This window comes from Xenopus tropicalis, chromosome 9 (genome assembly GCF_000004195.4).
Source record: "Xenopus tropicalis strain Nigerian chromosome 9, UCB_Xtro_10.0, whole genome shotgun sequence".
NCBI classification, from domain to species: domain Eukaryota; kingdom Metazoa; phylum Chordata; class Amphibia; order Anura; family Pipidae; genus Xenopus; species Xenopus tropicalis.
This window is the reverse complement of record NC_030685.2, coordinates 83,951,954-83,970,486: the sequence shown is the minus strand read 5'-3', so window position 1 is coordinate 83,970,486 and position 18,533 is coordinate 83,951,954. Positions and strand designations below refer to the sequence as shown.

General features: G+C 46.7%; 1 protein-coding gene across 3 annotated transcripts; it reads left to right on the top strand.

Annotated features, from left to right (window-relative positions):
• The first annotated feature begins 37 nt into the window (after nt 1–37).
• ankzf1 (ankyrin repeat and zinc finger peptidyl tRNA hydrolase 1) lies at nt 38–18,509 on the top strand. 3 transcript variants are annotated; one of them, XM_031892774.1, is made up of 16 exons: nt 38–95; nt 9,012–9,139; nt 9,578–9,678; nt 12,086–12,188; nt 12,487–12,677; nt 12,799–12,914; nt 13,010–13,163; nt 13,586–13,805; nt 14,056–14,154; nt 14,244–14,399; nt 14,558–14,659; nt 14,956–15,205; nt 15,536–15,647; nt 15,839–16,006; nt 16,613–16,683; nt 17,380–18,509. In XM_031892774.1, exons 3-16 carry the CDS (start codon nt 9,631–9,633, stop codon nt 17,498–17,500), a joined length of 1,911 nt encoding a protein of 636 aa, XP_031748634.1. In that variant the 5' UTR covers nt 38–95; nt 9,012–9,139; nt 9,578–9,630; the 3' UTR covers nt 17,501–18,509. The 3 variants fall into 3 exon arrangements, with proteins under 3 accessions (XP_031748634.1, XP_031748632.1, XP_031748633.1); XM_031892772.1 differs by lacking the exon at nt 38–95 and adding an exon at nt 100–179; XM_031892773.1 differs by lacking the exon at nt 38–95 and adding an exon at nt 1,628–2,504.
• Nucleotides 18,510–18,533: the final 24 nt, after the last annotated feature.

The window sequence follows — 18,533 nt, the reverse complement described above, 5'->3', positions numbered from 1 at the left end:
CAAGAGGAGCGGCCAACTGGACATCCAATCAGATGCCTGGGAGGCGGGGCGGAGCCGCGGTTTGTTTTGAGTCAGGTTGAGAAACAAGTGTTGCTGTAAGTCGAAGGGAGAACTGAGGGAAGTGACGACAGACGCGGAAGTGGAGTGAGAAGTCAGCAAAGTGTGGGCAGCATGGAAGGGTGAGACTGGCACTGATAAGTGACAATGTGTGTGGCACATGGGTAATGCGTGAGGGGTATAGTTGGCACATGTCAGTGGTATTGGATTGGTTTGAAAGCGCTGTGGTACTGTCTGTATTGGCCTTTTCTCTTCTGTATTCTTCTTATTCCAGTGAAATAACTTTCAGCGATTTTCTGCCAATTGAAAAAATTCTCTCATTAAACAGATGTTTAGGGAAACAACTTGGGGCCCTTAGTCAGTTACTGTAACTATGGGACATCCCCACATGGTTGGGCACACAGGGCAGGTACATCTAATGTGTCATTCTCTAGTCAGGGCTGCTCTAATGGGAGTGTGGGCTGAATAGTCTGTGTGGGAGCCATTATATTCAGCAGTCCTGCCCTGCTTTATGGCTGAGATTCTAGCTATCTGTATAACAGAGCATTCTGTCACAGTGGCACAGATCCTATCTGATCCCCCCATTGTAAGCAGCAGTCCTGCCCTGCTTTATGGCTGAGATTCTAGCTATCTGTATAACAGAGCATTCTGTCACAGTGGCACAGATCCTATCTGATCCCCCCATTGTAAGCAGCAGCCCTGCCCTGCTTTATGGCTGAGATTCTAGCTATCTGTATAACAGAGCATTCTGTCACAGTGGCACAGATCCTATCTAATCCCCCCATTGTAAGCAGCAGTCCTGCCCTGCTTTATGGCTGAGATTCTAGCTATCTGTATAACAGAGCATTCTGTCACAGTGGCACAGATCCTATCTGATCCCCCCATTGTAAGCAGCAGTCCTGCCCTGCTTTATGGCTGAGATTCTAGCTATCTGTATAACAGAGCATTCTGTCACAGTGGCACAGATCCTATCTGATCCCTCCATTGTAAGCAGCAGTCCTGCCCTGCTTCATGGCTGAGATTCTAGCTATCTGTATAACAGAGCATTCTGTCACAGTGGCACAGATCCTATCTGATCCCCCCATTGTAAGCAGCAGTCCTGCCCTGCTTTATGGCTGAGATTCTAGCTATCTGTATAACAGAGCATTCTGTCACAGTGGCACAGATCCTATCTGATCCCCCCATTGTAAGCAGCAGTCCTGCCCTGCTTTATGGCTGAGATTCTAGCTATCTGTATAACAGAGCATTCTGTCACAGTGGCACAGATCCTATCTGATCCCCCCATTGTAAGCAGCAGTCCTGCCCTGCTTTATGGCTGAGATTCTAGCTATCTGTATAACAGAGCATTCTGTCACAGTGGCACAGATCCTATCTGATCCCCATTGTAAGCAGCAGTCCGAAGAGAGTAGACGTGTTTTTGTGAGCTCCTGGTGTTGACTTTCCCAGGCCCTTTCTGGGTCTGGGGAGGTTGATATTTCAGTGTTTTTTTTTGAGGCTTTATAGCCTATACTTTTCTTTATTTATTTGTTTATTTATTTTTGGTTTATTTTTGAACTTTTTTCTGAAAATGAGAAAGAAGGTACTACCTTCAGAGAAATCAGCGGCAATGGCTACCAGAGCACGGCTGGGATCCAGCAGGCGTGCTGTAAGTCAGAAAGCAGCAGTTGGTGCAGAAAAGAAAATGGCTGCTACTGCAAAAAAGGTGAGCGGCAAAGGGAAAGTTTTGCCAAAGATGAAGAAGAAGAAGGAGGAGGAGGAGGAACAGGTATCCATGGAGTATGAGGAAGAGGAAGGAAGGCTGGATGAAGCCCCTGAGTCCAGTTCATCTGGGTTTTTGGTGTCTGAGCCCCCTGAGCAACTTGTTGCGGGACCACAACTCACTGCTTCAGGAACTTCAGCAATGGCCGGTGAATCCCAGTTAACCTGTGTCCCTGAGAGCACCCCCCTTGGAGTGAGCGGGTCCCCCATAGCTATGGAGGGGGGAAGCCCTGTGGCCAGCGCAGACTGGAGCCCCTGGTCTGGTATGTGCATCAGTCAGGGAGCAGAAGGGAGCGGTGTTGGGCTGGGGGAAGCTACAGGCAGCTGTATAATCATGCAAGCAGCTGCTGCTATGGATAGTGACCCCCAGCTGAGGGAGAAAACAGGTACAAGTTGCACTACTGTAATGGAGGCCGGCCATGTGCTTGGGAAGCAAGGCGCCATTTTGGAAACAGAAACAAGCCAGAGTACAGTGAAGGGGAAGCTCCGCCTACCCAGTGAAACTTGCAGGAAATCCAGTAAAGATGGTGAATGGACACTACCTGGGACCAGCCAGACTGAGGAACAGAGATCCCCCCCACAACTGGCACCGACTGCTACTGCACCAGCGGCTGGGAATGAACTGAGCATGGACTATGGCTCCCTGGCAGAGACTGTGGCTTTACAGGGGCTGGAGCAGGACTGTACAGGTAATAAACAAACTGACTTTTCCTTAATGGCTGGTGTGGGGAAGGGGGCTCCCAGTAATGGGACTGTTGCTAATACAGACTGTGTTCCTAAGGACTTTTCTGGGGCCCCGGGCTCTGACATGGCTGGTGCTGTGGCCCCCACTTCTACAGACTGTGTTAATCAGTGGGAAATTGTCAGGGCCCTAAAGTCTATGGAACTTTTACAGCAGAGGAAAAAAGAACTGAATAATATGATTGTAAAAGAAATCAGTTTGGTTGCTGCGGCCACTGGAGAGCTGAGAGGGCAGGGAATCCGCAGGACTGCTATGTACAATAAAGAGCTGGAGGAACTGGAGGAAGAAATAGAAAAGACTTTCATTGTAATTAAACCATGGGAAGAGATTTATAAAAACCGGGAGAGGTTTGAGCAGATGGAAAGGGGAAAAAAACTTTCTACTAATGTTCCCTCTGATATCCCTGCAATTGTTCCCTCTGATATCCCTGCTAACGCTACTGTGCGGCCAGAGTGTGTGAGTGTGAGTGCGAGTGTGAGTGGGGTGGGGGGTGAGAGAGAGGCTGTGAGTGAGGGGGTACAGGGGGGTGCGAGTGCTGGTGTGGGGGGGATGGGAAATGGGTCTGTGGGGGGAAGTAAGAATGCCCCAGAGGTTGGGCAGGAGAGAAGCCAAGCGCCTGGGAGTGTGTGGGAGAGGAGGAGGCTGTTTGCCCCCCAGTCTGGGGTAAATAGATCCTTTGAAGGCCCTGTGTTTAAGAAGCGCAATGCGGTGCGGATAAAATGGGAGGGAGAGCGGGAAACATTCCCTGGTTGGAGGTATGTGGCGCGCAATCTTATAAAGGAGACTATGGGCTTTACACCTAATGATGTTTATGCTTTCCTTAATATGTCCGACACTGAATATGATATCAGCTTCAAACTGTCCCAGGGGCTGGAGAGGTTTTGGGCTCTTTATGAAGAAAAAAGGCGCACAAAGGAGTGGGAAGGTTTTAGGGCAGTCCCAATATCAAGGCCTGAAACCAAAACCGTAACCATTATTTTTAAGCACGAGTCGGTCCCCCCTGAGGATATCCTTGTGTGGCTAAAGAGGCAGTGTACTGTGCTGTCGCCTCTCACAAAGCTCTATAATGAGGAGGGTTTTTGGATGGGAGGTTGGAAGGCACAAGTAAAATTGGAGGTTCATCATAATGTCCCCAAGCACCTCCCTAATTCATTTTTCATTGGGAGGGAAAGGGGTGTTTGTTTTTATGCAGGCCAACCTCGCCAGTGCTTTAAGTGTGGCTCAAACAGGCACTTGGCCAATGACTGTGAGACTAAGGTCTGTGCTCTGTGTGGTGCCAAAGGCCATACCAGCAAGGAGTGCAATGTGGTGCGGTGTAACTTGTGTGGTACTCTTGGCCATACACACAGGGAGTGCCCCAATGCCTGGCACAACATTGTTAGGGACTGCCCTAATCTGGAGCGGGAATTTCAGGAGGAAGAGGAGCGGGAGGAGGGGAGGGGACAGGAGGAAGTAGTGGAAGTGGTGACCAGGGTGGAGGAAGTGGGGGAGCCTGTAGTTCCTGAGGAAACTGGGGGGAAAGAAAGGAAGGAGAAAGGGACAGAGGGAGATGGGTGGACTGTGGTAGGGGCCAAGGGCAATAAGAAGCAGGGAAAGATGGTATTTCAGGCAGGTTTGGCCACCTCCAACAGGTTTACCCTCCCAGGTGGGAAGAGTTGGGGGGAGATTGCAGAGGAGGAGGAGGAAGAGGTGAGAAGGATGGAGAGGGAAGAAAAGAACAGCGAGGAAAAGAAAAAGAAGAGGAAAAAGAAAAAACCAAAGGAAGGAAAGGGATCCCCAGAGTCTGAGGCAGGCCAGACCTCAAGTGCAGGGGAGCTTTCTGGGGGGGAAGGGCAGGGAAAAAAGAGAAAAGAGAGAGGCCCCGGGGAGGGAGGTTCCTTTGAGGATGAATTTCTTGTTTTTGTGGAAGGGGATGAGGGATCTCAGGGGGTGCAAGTTAAGAGGTATGGGGAAGGAGGGGAAGAGTCAGCAGCAAAACTCCCAAAAACATGATGAGTAACTCCCCAATCTCTTTCTGTACCCTTAATGTAAGGAGTATCCGGTCTCCCAAGGCTAGGTTGGTGGCTTTTGAATTTCTATTTTCGCTGGTTGTAGATATCATTTTTATTCAGGAGACTCGCCTAACTAATAGGTATGATATCTACAATGCAAAGAGAGACTGGCAGAAAGGGCCCTCATTCTGGTCTATAGCAGAGGAACAGGCAGGAGGGGTGGGGATTCTGTTTGGGGGTAACCGGAACATTGAGGTGAGGAGGTTGGTGGAGGTTAAAATGGGCCGATGTTTGTTATTGGATATTAAGATAGATGGGGAAGTGTTAAGGTTAATAAATATGTATGGGCCCCAATCAGTGGCGGGAAGGAAAGAACTCCTAAGGGAAATGAGGCAGTACTTGCACACCTCAATGCCAGTCATCCTAGCTGGGGACTTTAACCAGGTGACAGGCCCAGGGGATAGGTCTGGCAAGTATAACAAGTACGAGGGCCTTTTTCTCACTGAGGTTATACAGATGGCAGGGCTGGTGGATGTGGCTACTGAAGGGGGCAGGAAGGCAAGCCATACGTATTTCTGTGGCTCTCGCAGTAGCAGGATAGATCAAGTATATGTTAAGGCTGGTACTCCCTTTTCAGGGGTTAAGGAGATTGAAGTGGGGTTTTCTGATCACTTTGTGCTTTTGTTTGAATATGGGATGTCAGAAAGTGTGGGGGTTGGTAAGGGTCTATGGCGGTTGGGGTCAGAAATTTTGAAGGATGAAGCACTAAAACCCTATTGTGTTTTTGTTCTGCAAAACATACTGTCAAAAATGTTTTTCTATGATTCCCCAACACAGTGGTGGGAAGAGGCCAAGAGGTCATTTCGGGCTTTCTTCAAGTCCCTATCTGTTAAAAGGGAGGGTAATAGGCAATGGCAGTACCAGAACTTGAGAAAGAAGCTGGAGTCCTATATTTCGGATGGGGTGGTGGGGGAAAATGTTGCCCAGTTAAAGAACCAAATGAAGCAGCATCAGTACAGCCGCCAGAGGTCTCTGGTTCTTGAGAGGGATTCTGGGATGAAAATCTCCCCAGATCCCTATCGGAACTGTAAGGAGTCAGTTAAAAGGAAACTGGTGAGGGGTCTCATTGACTTCCAGGGTAAAGAACAAAAGACAAGGGAGGGAATACTGGAGGTTGTGAGATCCTACTATGCTGCTTTGTTTGGGGAGAGAACTTTGGAGAGGGAAAGGATGACGGCTTTCTTAGAGACGACCCCAGGGCCTGACACAAATAATTTGGATTTTTCCCCTTTGACAGCTAAAGTCACAGAGGAGGAGGTAAAGTTGGCGATAGAGAGTCTGCAGAATAAGAAAGCTCCAGGTCCGGATGGCTTAACATCAGAGTTCTATAGGGCCTTTAAAGATCTGTTGGCCCCGGCACTTGTTGAGGTGTTTAACTGTTGTTTAGAGGAAGGAGAGTTGTCGCCATCTATGCAGTTTTCCTCTTTGATTTTGCTGTCAAAGGGTAAGGACGAGAAGCATATTGAGAACTGGAGGCCGATTGCCCTGCTCAATACTGATAGAAAGATTCTCGCAAAGGTTCTTTTCTTTCGTTTAAGTTTATTTTCAAGCACTTTATTGTCTGACTGTCAGTACTGCACGGTGAAGGGGCGGAGCATTTTTGGGGCGGTCTTTACCATTAGAGAGGCCATGGAATTATGCAAAGCTCATAGGTGGGGGAAATACTTCCTGTGTCTGGATCAGTCAAAAGCCTTTGATAGGGTGAATCACCAGTACCTATGGGCTGTTTTGTCTAAATACAGTATCCCGGGTCAGTTCATTGATTGGCTAAAGGTTTTGTACAAAGGGGCGAGAAGTTTCCCACTGATTAACGGTTGGCAAGGTAAAGACTTCCAGGTCGGGGCCGGGGTGAGACAGGGCTGCCCTTTGAGTCCTTTGCTGTATGCTTTTGCGTTAGATCCCTTTCTTAGGTCGCTGCAGGAAAGAAACTTGGAGGGTATCTGTGCACCCAGTGGGCAGCGCCTGAGGTTGGTAGCCTATGCGGATGATGTGACAGTGGTTATCTCAAAGCCTGAGGAGGTGGAGAGGGTATCCTGTTGCATCAGAAGCTACTCGGAGGCCTCAGGGTCTCTAGTCAACAGTGAAAAGTCAGAAGCTTTGTGGAGTCTGGAGGATGAGCCCAGTTTTTCTTTAAGAGCCTTCCCCGTTGCCCCCTCTCAAATTAAGATTCTAGGGGTTAAATTTGGGAGGGAAGATAATGCCAGGCTAAATTGGGAAGAGAAGTTGGATACTGGTTTGGCAAAAGTTCAGCGTTGGAAAGGGTGGAAGCTGACCTATAGGGAAAGAGTTAACCTTATAAAGACTTTTCTGATCCCGTTGTTTCTGTATGTGGCCTGTGTGTTCCCTTTGCCAGAATCTTTCTATGCTCGAGTCTATAGCCTGTTCTTCCAGATGCTCTGGGGGAGCAGGCTAAACCCAGTCAAAAGAGGGGTGACGTTCCTGCAGAGGAAAGAGGGAGGTTTGGGGATGGTTTGTCCTGTCTCCTTCTTTGGGGTCATGTTCCTGAAGTGTAACTTTGGGGGTCTGACTCAAAGAACGAGCTCCCTGTGGGAATGTTGTGTCAGGTCGTGGGCATCGGCTTTTATCATGGACTGGCTGCAGGGCGGTAGGGCGAAAGAGGTCCGAGTCAGACAGAGCTATTTCCCACCACATATTGCCCTTGCCCTAAAACTGATAAAGAGGTGGGGCATTGGGGTAAGCGAAATCACGTCAGCCCCACGGAAACAGATATACATCAGGGTATTAACATCTTACTTTACTGTACCATTGTCTGTTAGGGATTGTACCAGTAAGGCCCTGGGGGAGGTACTAAAGTATCTGAACTGTGCAAGGCTCCCTGCGAGGCTTTACGATAATGCCTGGCTGTCCCTGCAGGGCAAACTGTATGTTCGGGGAAATATGAAATATTTAAGCCATGTAAATAGGGAGTGTCCCTGGGGGTGTGGGGTGGAGGAGAGTCAGGAGCACTTTTTGGTGGGTTGTGGGGTGTCCAATAGTTTGTATGAGGGGGTGCTTAGGGTGATGGGTATTTATAATATTTGCACTAACGATTATGCTGAGAGGGCCTATGGCATTATACATAGGAAACATCATTTTAACCGGGAGACTGTGTTTATTATTTTTTCTGTTATTCGGTATCACTTGTGGGCTATGAGGTGTATGAAGTCTTTGGGAAAGGAAAATGATTCTATTGACCAGACAATATGGAAAATTTTGAGGGAATTTATATTTATTAAAACAAATGATGCACGAAAGCAGGGTGAGTGTGAAAAGTACTGGGTGAATTTTGATTTTTCTTGGTCTTTAACTTTTTCTTTGTGAATAATGTATATATTGTAATATAGTTTTTGATATGTTATGTTTTTGTTTTGCTTTGTAAATGTTTTAATTTTAAATAAAAATCCCTATCTGATCCCCCCATTGTAAGCAGCAGTCCTGCCCTGCTTTATGGCTGAGATTCTAGCTATCTGTATAACAGAGCATTCTGTCACAGTGGCACAGATCCTATCTGATCCCCCCATTGTAAGCAGCAGTCCTGCCCTGCTTTATGGCTGAGATTCTAGCTATCTGTATAACAGAGCATTCTGTCACAGTGGCACAGATCCTATCTGATCCCCCCATTGTAAGCAGCAGTCCTGCCCTGCTTTATGGCTGAGATTCTAGCTATCTGTATAACAGAGCATTCTGTCACAGTGGCACAGATCCTATCTGACCCCCCCATTGTAAGCAGCAGTCCTGCCCTGCTTTATGGCTGAGATTCTAGCTATCTGTATAACAGAGCATTCTGTCACAGTGGCACAGATCCTATCTGATCCCCCCATTGTAAGCAGCAGTCCTGCCCTGCTTTATGGCTGAGATTCTAGCTATCTGTATAACAGAGCATTCTGTCACAGTGGCACAGATCCTATCTGATCCCCCCCATTGTAAGCAGCAGTCCTGCCCTGCTTTATGGCTGAGATTCTAGCTATCTGTATAACAGAGCATTCTGTCACAGTGGCACAGATCCTATCTGATCCCCCCCCATTGTAAGCAGCAGTCCTGCCCTGCTTTATGGCTGAGATTCTAGCTATCTGTATAACAGAGCATTCTGTCACAGTGGCACAGATCCTATCTGATCCCCCCATTGTAAGCAGCAGTCCTGCCCTGCTTTATGGCTGAGATTCTAGCTATCTGTATAACAGAGCATTCTGTCACAGTGGCACAGATCCTATCTGATCCCCCCATTGTAAGCAGCAGTCCTGCCCTGCTTTATGGCTGAGATTCTAGCTATCTGTATAACAGAGCATTCTGTCACAGTGGCACAGATCCTATCTGATCCCCCCCCCCCCCCCCCCCCCCCCATTGTAAGCAGCAGTCCTGCCCTGCTTTATATATTAGATTGTAAAATGTTTGTCACCCAACAGGTCCAGTTCCGTGCAGACATTCTCATTGTTTGAGATAGTCCCAGAGAGCCCACTGCTGGATGGGATTGCAGTGAACAGGAGCAATGTAAGAGAGGTTGGCACCAAAGAGCCCTGTATAAATGACTCAGGTACGTGGAGACCCACAGTGTGAAAAGATATTTTGTGTCAGCTGCAGACTCTGAATGCTGTCAGGGTTCACTTGATACTGATCAGTAACAAACTGTTATATATAAATATGTATGAGCTATACGGGTTACTGTAGAAATGTTGGCTTTCCAAGATTGTTGCTACACTGACAAATAGGAACCAATTATATTTAAGCTTAAGTTGGATTAGAGCAGATAAAATATTGAAAACTATTTTTTGATTGGTTGCTGTAAGTTATTAGACTGATACATAGATTCTGCCTTATTTAGGAAAGTATAGTCTTTAGGTAAACCACTGTGTAAGGAGATGAGGTTCTGACCCTGATCCCATGTGGAATAAATACGCAGCACTGACCTTATTAGTGACTTTCCTATGTGGCTCTGCTCATTCCTAACCGTGTGGCCTTGTTATTTATTTAGGGACTGTTCCTGTACAGGACAAGGGAGCCCCAGTGTTGGAGGTGTCGGACCGGATGTACTGCTCATTCTGCCAGAGCTCATTTGACAGCAGAGAGGAACAGGTGAGTCGGGGTAATAACAGTAAAACGACAAATCTCTGACAGATAAAGGGGGCATTTATGAGGAGGAGGAAGCTGAAGGAACAATGGCCACTCAGTGGCGACAGCTCAGCTCTGTGCCGTGTATTATCAGGGCTCTGCAACTCTGAGATTCTATCATTATGTTTAAAGCAACCCAGGAAATAGAATTGTAGTCTCCCTAGACACAGCCAAAGCATTCGACACAGTCCAATGGCAGTATTTGTGGGAGGTTTTGCCACGATATGGGCTAGGGCCCAGATTTTGTACGTGGGTCAGGCAACTATATAACTGCCCCCAGGCCAAAGTTCTAGTTAATGGGGCGCTCTCAGAGGACATAACCCTCCAGCGTGGGACAAGGCAAGGTTGCCCCCTATCTCCAATGCTGTTCGCTCTGGCAATAGAGCCACTGGCCATCCACATCCGGGCATCACCAGGGATTGAAGGATTGAAGCTCCACCCCCACCCCACTACCTAGCTAACTCCAATGCAGCCTTAACAGAATTGTTGAGGACAGCCTCAACCTTTGGACAGTTTTCCGGACTCCAAATTAATAGAACTAAATCTGTCATTTTTCCTATTGACCCTCTCCCTGATGCCCAACAAACCCATATCGAGGGGCTAAAGGTAGTATCAAATTTTACATACCTAGGCATTAAGATCCATAAAGACTTCAATAAATTTGAAACCCTCAATCTCGCACCAATTATGCAATCCCTGATCACTAAAATTCAAGTGCGGCAAGACCTCCCACTTACTCTCCCAGGTAGAATTAATCTGCTCAAAATGGTATTTCTCCCTAAATTTAACTACGCCTTCCATAACTCCCCAGTAATCCCCGGGGCCCAATGGTTTAACCACCTCAACAGAGTAATTCGGGGATTCCTTTGGGCTGGAGCACATCCCCACCTTAATATAAAAATCCTACAGGCGCCCAGAACTAAAGGTGGGCTGGCATTGCCAGACTTTAAATTGTACTTCTGGGCCAGCCAGATGGTATACGCACACTGGTGGTTCACGCCAGCAGCAGACAACCCAGCTGTCATGCTTGAAGCTGCAGCCCTGCACTCCTTAGAAGCGCTAGCTAAGCTCCCTTACCGAGGCCCCTCACGCCACTACTGCACTACTACCTCAATGCTCATGGTGACTAAGATCTTCCAAAGATCTCTCCAACAAGCACAGAAATCCCCACAGATTTGGTCCCCTCGAACTCCTCTATGGGGCAACCCCACACTGGCCCAGTTCAACTCTATGCCTGAGATCAGTCAATGGGCAGGTAAAGGCATCAAAATATTGCAGGATATTGTGAAAGATGGGGAACTAAAACAATTTGGTACCCTTAAAGAGGAATTTGAGCTCCCCCCTGCCATGTATTTCCGCTACCTACAACTCAGGCATGCCTTCTACGCCCAGTTTCCTATTAGACCTATACAGGTGAAGGATACCTCGCTTGAAAAATATATGCATAGACCAGACTTGAGAAAAGCTATGTCATGGTTTTACAACCTATTATGGCAATCTACCCCGAACCCACTGGCCAAGACCAAGGCTAAATGGCAGAGCGATATACCAGACTTGGATGACGAAATGTGGGATGATGCCCTTGACCAGATTCCCAAAATAACAATGTCAGTCAGAGACAGGTTTATCCAAATTAAGTTTATTAATCGCGCTTATTTGACACCCTACAGACTAGCAAAGATATACCCTCAAACGTCAGACCTATGCCCCAAATGTAACACAGCAATAGGCTCCTTTCTCCATATATTTTGGGAATGCCCAGCCATTCAACAATTATGGTCAGCAGTGCTGAAATACATCAATGAAACATTGGCTTTCCCCAGCATACGCTCCCCAAAGCTATGTTTATTGGGGGTGCTAGAAGACCTGGGGTTATCGCCATACCAACGTTTGTGCTATTTGCAACTGCTATTTTATGTTAAAAAAGCAATTTTGCTAAATTGGAAATCGACTACTGCCCCCTCACTTACCTTTTGGAAAAAATTAATCAACGACGTGCTACCTAAGCAAAAACTAGTCTTTATCTCTAGAGGCTGCCCAACCAAGTTCAATGCAGTGTGGGACACCTGGTTAAATGCACAATCTGTATAACTCTGCCAGGCTCGCCAAAGCTCTATATACTCTCTCCTTCTTTCCTCTTTTCTTCTTCCCTTCTAAATTTTTTATTTTTTTTCTATTGTTGTTTAAAAATGTTAAAACCTTAAATAAAAACTTATAAAAAAAAGTAAATATGTATATATTTTTTACATAAAGTCAGTTAAACCCCATTATATGTGGGGCATGACCCGTGGCCCCTCCTAACACCGCCAAGCTCACTGCATGTATTAAACCTCAAAATGGTTTTGCCCTAAATGCTTTCCTTGTGCTACAGAAGGAACATTACACCCTGGACTGGCACCGCTTTAACCTGAAGCGCAGAATTAAGGGGGCCATTGCCCTAAGTGAAGAGGATTTCCAGGAAAAGACACGGGCAGGTAACAGAGGATGGAATTAAAGGGATAGTATACCGCCTTTATCATCATTAGGTTTTGGGATGAAAATTCCTTTTGCCTATTGTTAGTATTAAGAAATATCTATGGTTTTTCTTATTTCTTGCACTGACTTGAGCAAAATCTGAAATTGAATGTAAGTTCCCTTTCCTGGTTCGTATGAGCACATAGCAGGGTAACTTGCTATTTATCACAGAAAGTTTCTCATAGTTACTGAGGTTATTCAGTGGGTTTAACTGTTCTCTCCTCTTCATTTTTCTACATCAATTGTGCTCGTTTCTAGGGGATATTTCCAGCATCTCCGGCTCAGATTCTGAAAGTTCTGATGATGAGGATGGTTTGGAGGACTCTCTAGAGCCTAATAGGGATTCTGTGCCTTTATCCGGTCAGCCCAGTCGCTCGCAGAGAATTCTCTTCCGGAACAAAGAGGGGCAGCTCCTTTCTGTGCTGCGTTGTGTCCTGGGGGAATCCAAGGTGCTCGAATGAAAATACTTATTTAATAAACGAGGGGCAAAATTTGGTCATAAAGGTGCAGCTCTTTAGTTTCATTCTGTATTGCTCTCGGTGTAATCCCTGTGCCGTTCTTTTGTTCCAGGACATGGAAGTTAAACCAGAGCAGCTGCTGAACTGTGTAGAGAGCTTACGGGAGCAGCCGGTCATAGTGATCCTGATGGCTGGCGGAGGGCACTTTGCTGGGGCCGTCTATAAAGGGTAAGAAATAAAAATAAACTCTGGTCAGAAGGGGTTTATTCCTCTGCCTGTTTCTTGCTCGCTTGAGCCAAATGTGCAAACATCTTTATCTTTAGGAAGGAGGTGCTGAAGCACAAGACATTCCATCGTTACACTGTGAGGGCCAAGAGAGGGACTTCCCAAGCCGTGCACGACTCTCACAACCGAGGACACATGCCCAAATCCGCAGGCGCAGCTCTTCGAAGATATAACCAGGCCGCTCTTGTCGCAGTATGGAAAATATTAGAAACTATAACTGAAGTCTTTCCTTTTATACCCTGTGTCCAAGGGATCTTCTAGCTTGGTTCATTGCTAAATTCCCAGCTATCTCTGTCTGCCATGGCAGCTTAGAGAGGTTACAGTTCAGGAGGGTAACACCGGCCATATGCCAGCTTTCTTCCCAGGAATACCTGGCATAGCCAAAAGGTTATTGCAGTTAAAGCATTTCTGGGTCACTGATTCAAGTTTTCCCCATAACTTACACTGGGTTTTGATTCTCTGCATTTCAGCAGTGTGTTTGTACCACTTACTATGCAACTAGAACTTTCATTTTGTCTGGAAATCCAATAAATAAAAGCAAAAGGGTTCCTCTATCTGTGGATTGGACCTCTAGTTGATATAGCAGTTGTTGTTTTTTGTTTCCTTGTACACAGGATATCGGGCAGTTGCTGCAGAGCTGGGCGGAGCATATACAAGAGGCGAGGGGGATCTACCTTAGGGCTCCACGCTCTGACAGAACCCTCTTCCTGGGCCGCAATTCTCCCATCTTGCGGAAAGATCCGAGAGTGCATGGCATTCCCATAGCCACCCGGAGGGCCACCTTCAAGGAGGTGCAGCGGGTCCATATGCGACTGTTCTCGCTCCAGGTGTATGGTGAGCTATGAGATTAAGTGCAATGTGAATGATAAATCTAAATGTATGTTGGTTGGTTCCTATGTAAACCCTGGTTTAAACCTTATTCTGTTTGTCCTTTCTACTCATTCTTTCCACATCTACAGAGCTGCCATTCTTGTTTCACCCATTTCCCCAGCCCATAGGCATCAATTAATTTAAGAGACCCAACACTCTGGTTTGCTGGAACCGTACCTGACTCTATTCTTGCTTGTGTTCTGCTTTAACATAGAAAAAGACACAGAAGCATCGCTGCTGATGGGAACAAGGGTTAATAAACCAGTGAAGCCCAAGAAAACTGCACAGGCAGAGGCACCTGGAGAACATGCTGGTAACTTTCCATTACACAGACCCGAGCTGCGGGTTTAGTAGGGATGCTCTGTACCCTAAATATTTATGGCCTGGCACTTTCTCTTTTAGAAGCCCCTGATATATCTGAAGAAGAAGAGGAAGGGGTGGAAGAACTTATGGCAGAAGAGCTGACGCTTAGTACTTTGGACCTTCGAGAGTTTGATGTTCAGCCAAAAAGAAAGAGGAAAAAGAAGAAGAAAAAGAATGGGAAGGAAACGCAAACAGGTAACAGTGAATTATAACGAGTGTTGCTATTGTAGTAGAATTCTGTTACTCAGGGATCTGCTCAATTAGCTAAAGGGCTCGGAGCCCATCTCTGCTGATGGGTAAATGAGACAACATACCACCATTCCATTTATGGACACCTCCATAATTTTTTCCAGGACTCAACAATGATGCGGCAATATCTGACCATGAACCCTTACACGAAGACCCTCAAGAAGGGGATGAAGATCAAGCAGACGAGGAACACAAAAAAGCAGAAGGTAAGAATACGTGGCATTTTCCTGAATTGTTGTCCATTGGAAACATTTTCCTTCACTGTCGGGCGTAACCGTGTTGTATGACCTTACTACATGCCAGGACCAATTCTGACCCCGTGTCAGTAGTTCATTTTCCAGGACTGTACCACTTCTGAACTCCCCCCGGATAATAGCAGCATATTCAGGTTGCTAATGTGATGGGTGCAAGTAGAACCAGGTTCCAGTGCAGGGGTGCTTATGCCTTAATATTATTTGATGCAGTAAAGCTTTAGGGTTCATTGGCTTTGTTTATCCCGCAGGAGATGAGCTGTGCAGAGCACGCAATGCCTTGTTTACCTGCTGTAAAACAGGGGACTTGGAGACTGCTAAACAGATCCTGCAGAACCTCCTGAACTGTGTCCAGCAACCACCTTCAGTGGGATCAGAGCACGAGCTGGTAAATGAGCGTCTGCCCATAGGAGAGCGCACCCTGCTGCACGTAGCTGCCTCTGCGGGACATGGAGACGTGGCTTGTCTATTAATGGATGCTGGCTGGGATCCGGGACTCCGGTACTGATGGCAAGACACAAGCACACACCTATAACACCAATAACAAGCTAATGGGAGGGTGTAACTGTAATAAACAGGATTTACATAATAATTAGCTCCACCAGTCTGGCACAGCCCAGCCCTCACTATTAATTGAGATGGTCCGGTTGGTGTTGCTAGGAACACAGGTTTTGCAGTAGTGGGACATATTTGCAGCTCCTGGCGTCCAATGAGAAAATGCAAACTGCCTTTATATATTGATATAATAACAAAGCAGATTACTTGCAGTTGGTCTTTGATTACCCTGTTACAAGGGCACTACTGTTAATAATACAGCCCTTTTCTCCTTAGGGACTCAGCCGGACAGACGCCATACTCTGTGTCGGCCGATAAACGAACAAGGAACCGATTCCGCCAGTATCGGGAGGAAAAACCCGAGAGATTTAACTACAGCAAATCCCAGGTGTGCAGAGAACCATCCTACTGGCTCAACCCAATAGCACCCAGAAACCAATCAGCGGGTGCAAGATATTGTCCCAGTGCTGTTGGATTAATGAAATAAAACATTTGATTGGTTGCTTATGGTTACTGAGCTTAAAGAGACATTATTATACAATATCATGGCTTTGATTCTTGTTTCTAATTTGTTCCTAGATTCCAGGACCTGTATCTGAGGAGGTGGAGGCCCGGAGAGCTGAAAAGAAGCGAGTGCAGAAAGCTCAGAGGAGACAAAAGGAGAAGCAGGAAAAGGAGGAGAAGCTACGAAGGGAGGAAGAGGAAGCAGAGAAGAGGAGATTTGCAGCTCTAAGTGATCGTGAGAAGGTACTGAGAACCCATGGGGATAGTTCCAGATCAGCAGTATGATATTTGAGCTCCAGGCCCCCCTCAGAAGCATTCTCTGGGCCTGCTGAGTGACGGGTATAGGAAACATACAGCAGACCCCACAACCATCTAGACCCCCTCTCTCTGGGCCCCTGGGTCTGCTGTATGATAGTTACGCCACTGTTCCTTTAGTCTCACAAACCTGCAAAACACTTGGGAGACCAGTATGGGGGAAAAAGGAACAGCACCAGAACCCAAACAATTGAGATACAATGATTTTGAGAACACGACAGGCTGTTTTGGACCGGGTGCAGCAGCTGCCAAGCCCAGCTGCCATAGGGGTACTTGGTATTGGCTGCCATAGGGGTGCTTGGTATCAGCCGCCCTGCAAGTTACATGAAACCTGATTCCAGCACTCAGTGCCTATGAGATGACAAAATGTACACCAGCAGGGGGAGCTGTGAGAAGCAGCCTGGCGTCATTCTGAGTCTATTCAGTTTAGTTGCAATGAATAAAATATTGGGTTTTCCCCCACCTCTCTGTTAAAATTGCATATTTGTATGATATTGTTCTTTTTAAGTCTTACGCTCCTTTTCTCTACCCCAGAGAGCAATCGCTGCCGAGAAGAGACTCGCTGCCCAACTTACCCACACAAACGGAGTGCAGAGCAATATCAGGTAAAGCGCCTTTCTGTTACTATTCTGTACAGACTGACATTGCTCTTCACCGCGAGGCCTGTCCCCATGTCTGTCAGTTAATGGAGCACCTGTCTATTTGTCAGAACCACATTTTAGTTGCCCTTTACTAGAATTTCTGGTTGTAGTGTAAGGTTTCTGCAGCTCTTCCAGTACTTCATCTCCCTTCCCCTAGCATGACTGGGTATTGGCTGATATGTACTGGCTGTTTGATAGTGACCATCTGATTGGTTCATTTGGTATTAATGGTTCTAAAGTTTACTTTGTAGGTGACTGCATCTTCCCAGTAGTCCTGGTGATAGGGTTGCCACCATTTTGTGGGTGGGTTGTGACATCATGTGGGGGGCAGGTTGTGACATCATGTGGGGGGCAGGTTGTGACATCATGTGGGGGCAGAGCTATTATATAAGGGGTGGGGAAATAAGGCGGGCTGGGTGGTGGAAAGGTAAATGGGGCCAGGAAATGGCAGGGTTATAGTCATAGAGGGTCAGGCATAGGGCATTACAAATATATTGGCAAGTACATTGCTGGTAAATTTGAAATACCAGTGCCCTAGCTGGGAAATTACCAGTTAGGGTTGCCAACTGGTCATTATCTGACCAGCCTACCTGGTGATATGGATTATGACTAAGGCTGTACAGTTCTAATGCTCGTCCTGCTGCTGTGATTCCTTTACAGGCGCTGCTGGCAGTGCGGGGAGTCCCTTTTAGGAAAAGTTCCATTTGAATATCTGGAATTTTCCTTTTGCGCCACTCGATGCCTCCAGGAGCACCGCAGGAACTGTGCCGCCAAATCCTAGGCGGGAAATAGTGCATTGTGGGTAATACGTGGTCGGAGGCCAGAAACAAGTGGAGGCCACTTCCGCCGGAGCTATTCCGGAATGGAGAATCCAATATGGTGCTATGCTTCTCTAGCAACTGACTTGTGATGCATTGACGACCTATGTACCGGTATGAAGCTGAAATTGGTCAGAACCATTATCTGCAGCGATAGGGTCCACCCGACCCAACAGGAACAAGGGCACACCCCACTCCAGCCTTGCTGAAGCACATTCACTATACAATGCCCCATTCTTCCTAGAATTACAATGGTGTTGGCTTTTGGCCATAAACGAAGATCCGTAAAATAATTAGCAAATTAATTTAAATCTTTTAAAAATTCTCCTTTGCACAAGATCCCCCATATCATTCATATGTATCTCTTTTACCAAATCATGACTATATTTTATATGAAAATCACTCATTGAGAATCTGTGCGGGAGAGTTGCAGTTCTGCATGCAATTAACTGCTCCCGATGTAGGATACTGATAAGCCGGTAGCTAGCTTGCCTTCTATCAAAGATACAACTCTGATCTGCCACCAGTGGAGAAAGGCATGACTAGTGATTTCCTAGGCTCACCGCTCACTTTACTACAGTTACTGTTTGCTCGGAGACAAACCATTGGTCAGATGTCAAGGGACCATAAAGCCTCAAACCTTCTACTGTGTTACTTACATGCAATAAATGATAATGTGCCAAGAAATGGGACTACTGGACTCTGATTGGCCAGCAGGCCCGGACTGGCAATCTGTGGGTTCAGGCAAATGCCAGAGGGGCTGCTGTAAGGTGCCATAGGCAGTCACTATAGGGCTGGGGGGGGGGAGGGGTTGCTGTTTGGGCCTCCGTGTACCTGTGTACTTGGAAGGCCAGGACCCATTTTGACCTGTTGGCCATTACAGAATTGATAGTGGTTTCCATTAGGAGGGCTCTCAGCCCACTACAATGACTTTACATTATCTATTTAATAAATCCAGTGCATTTCAATCTACTTCTTTGTCATTTGTGATTTTTG

What these genes read in the sequence shown, in the direction of transcription:
- ankzf1 (XM_031892772.1), top strand. An exon ending in TTGACAGCAGAGAGGAACAG is followed by an intron (nt 9,679 to 12,085) that starts GTGAGTCGGGGT and finishes CTTGTGCTACAG; the next exon opens with AAGGAACATTACACCCTGGA. An exon ending in TTAACTACAGCAAATCCCAG is followed by an intron (nt 15,648 to 15,838) that starts GTGTGCAGAGAA and finishes ATTTGTTCCTAG; the next exon opens with ATTCCAGGACCTGTATCTGA.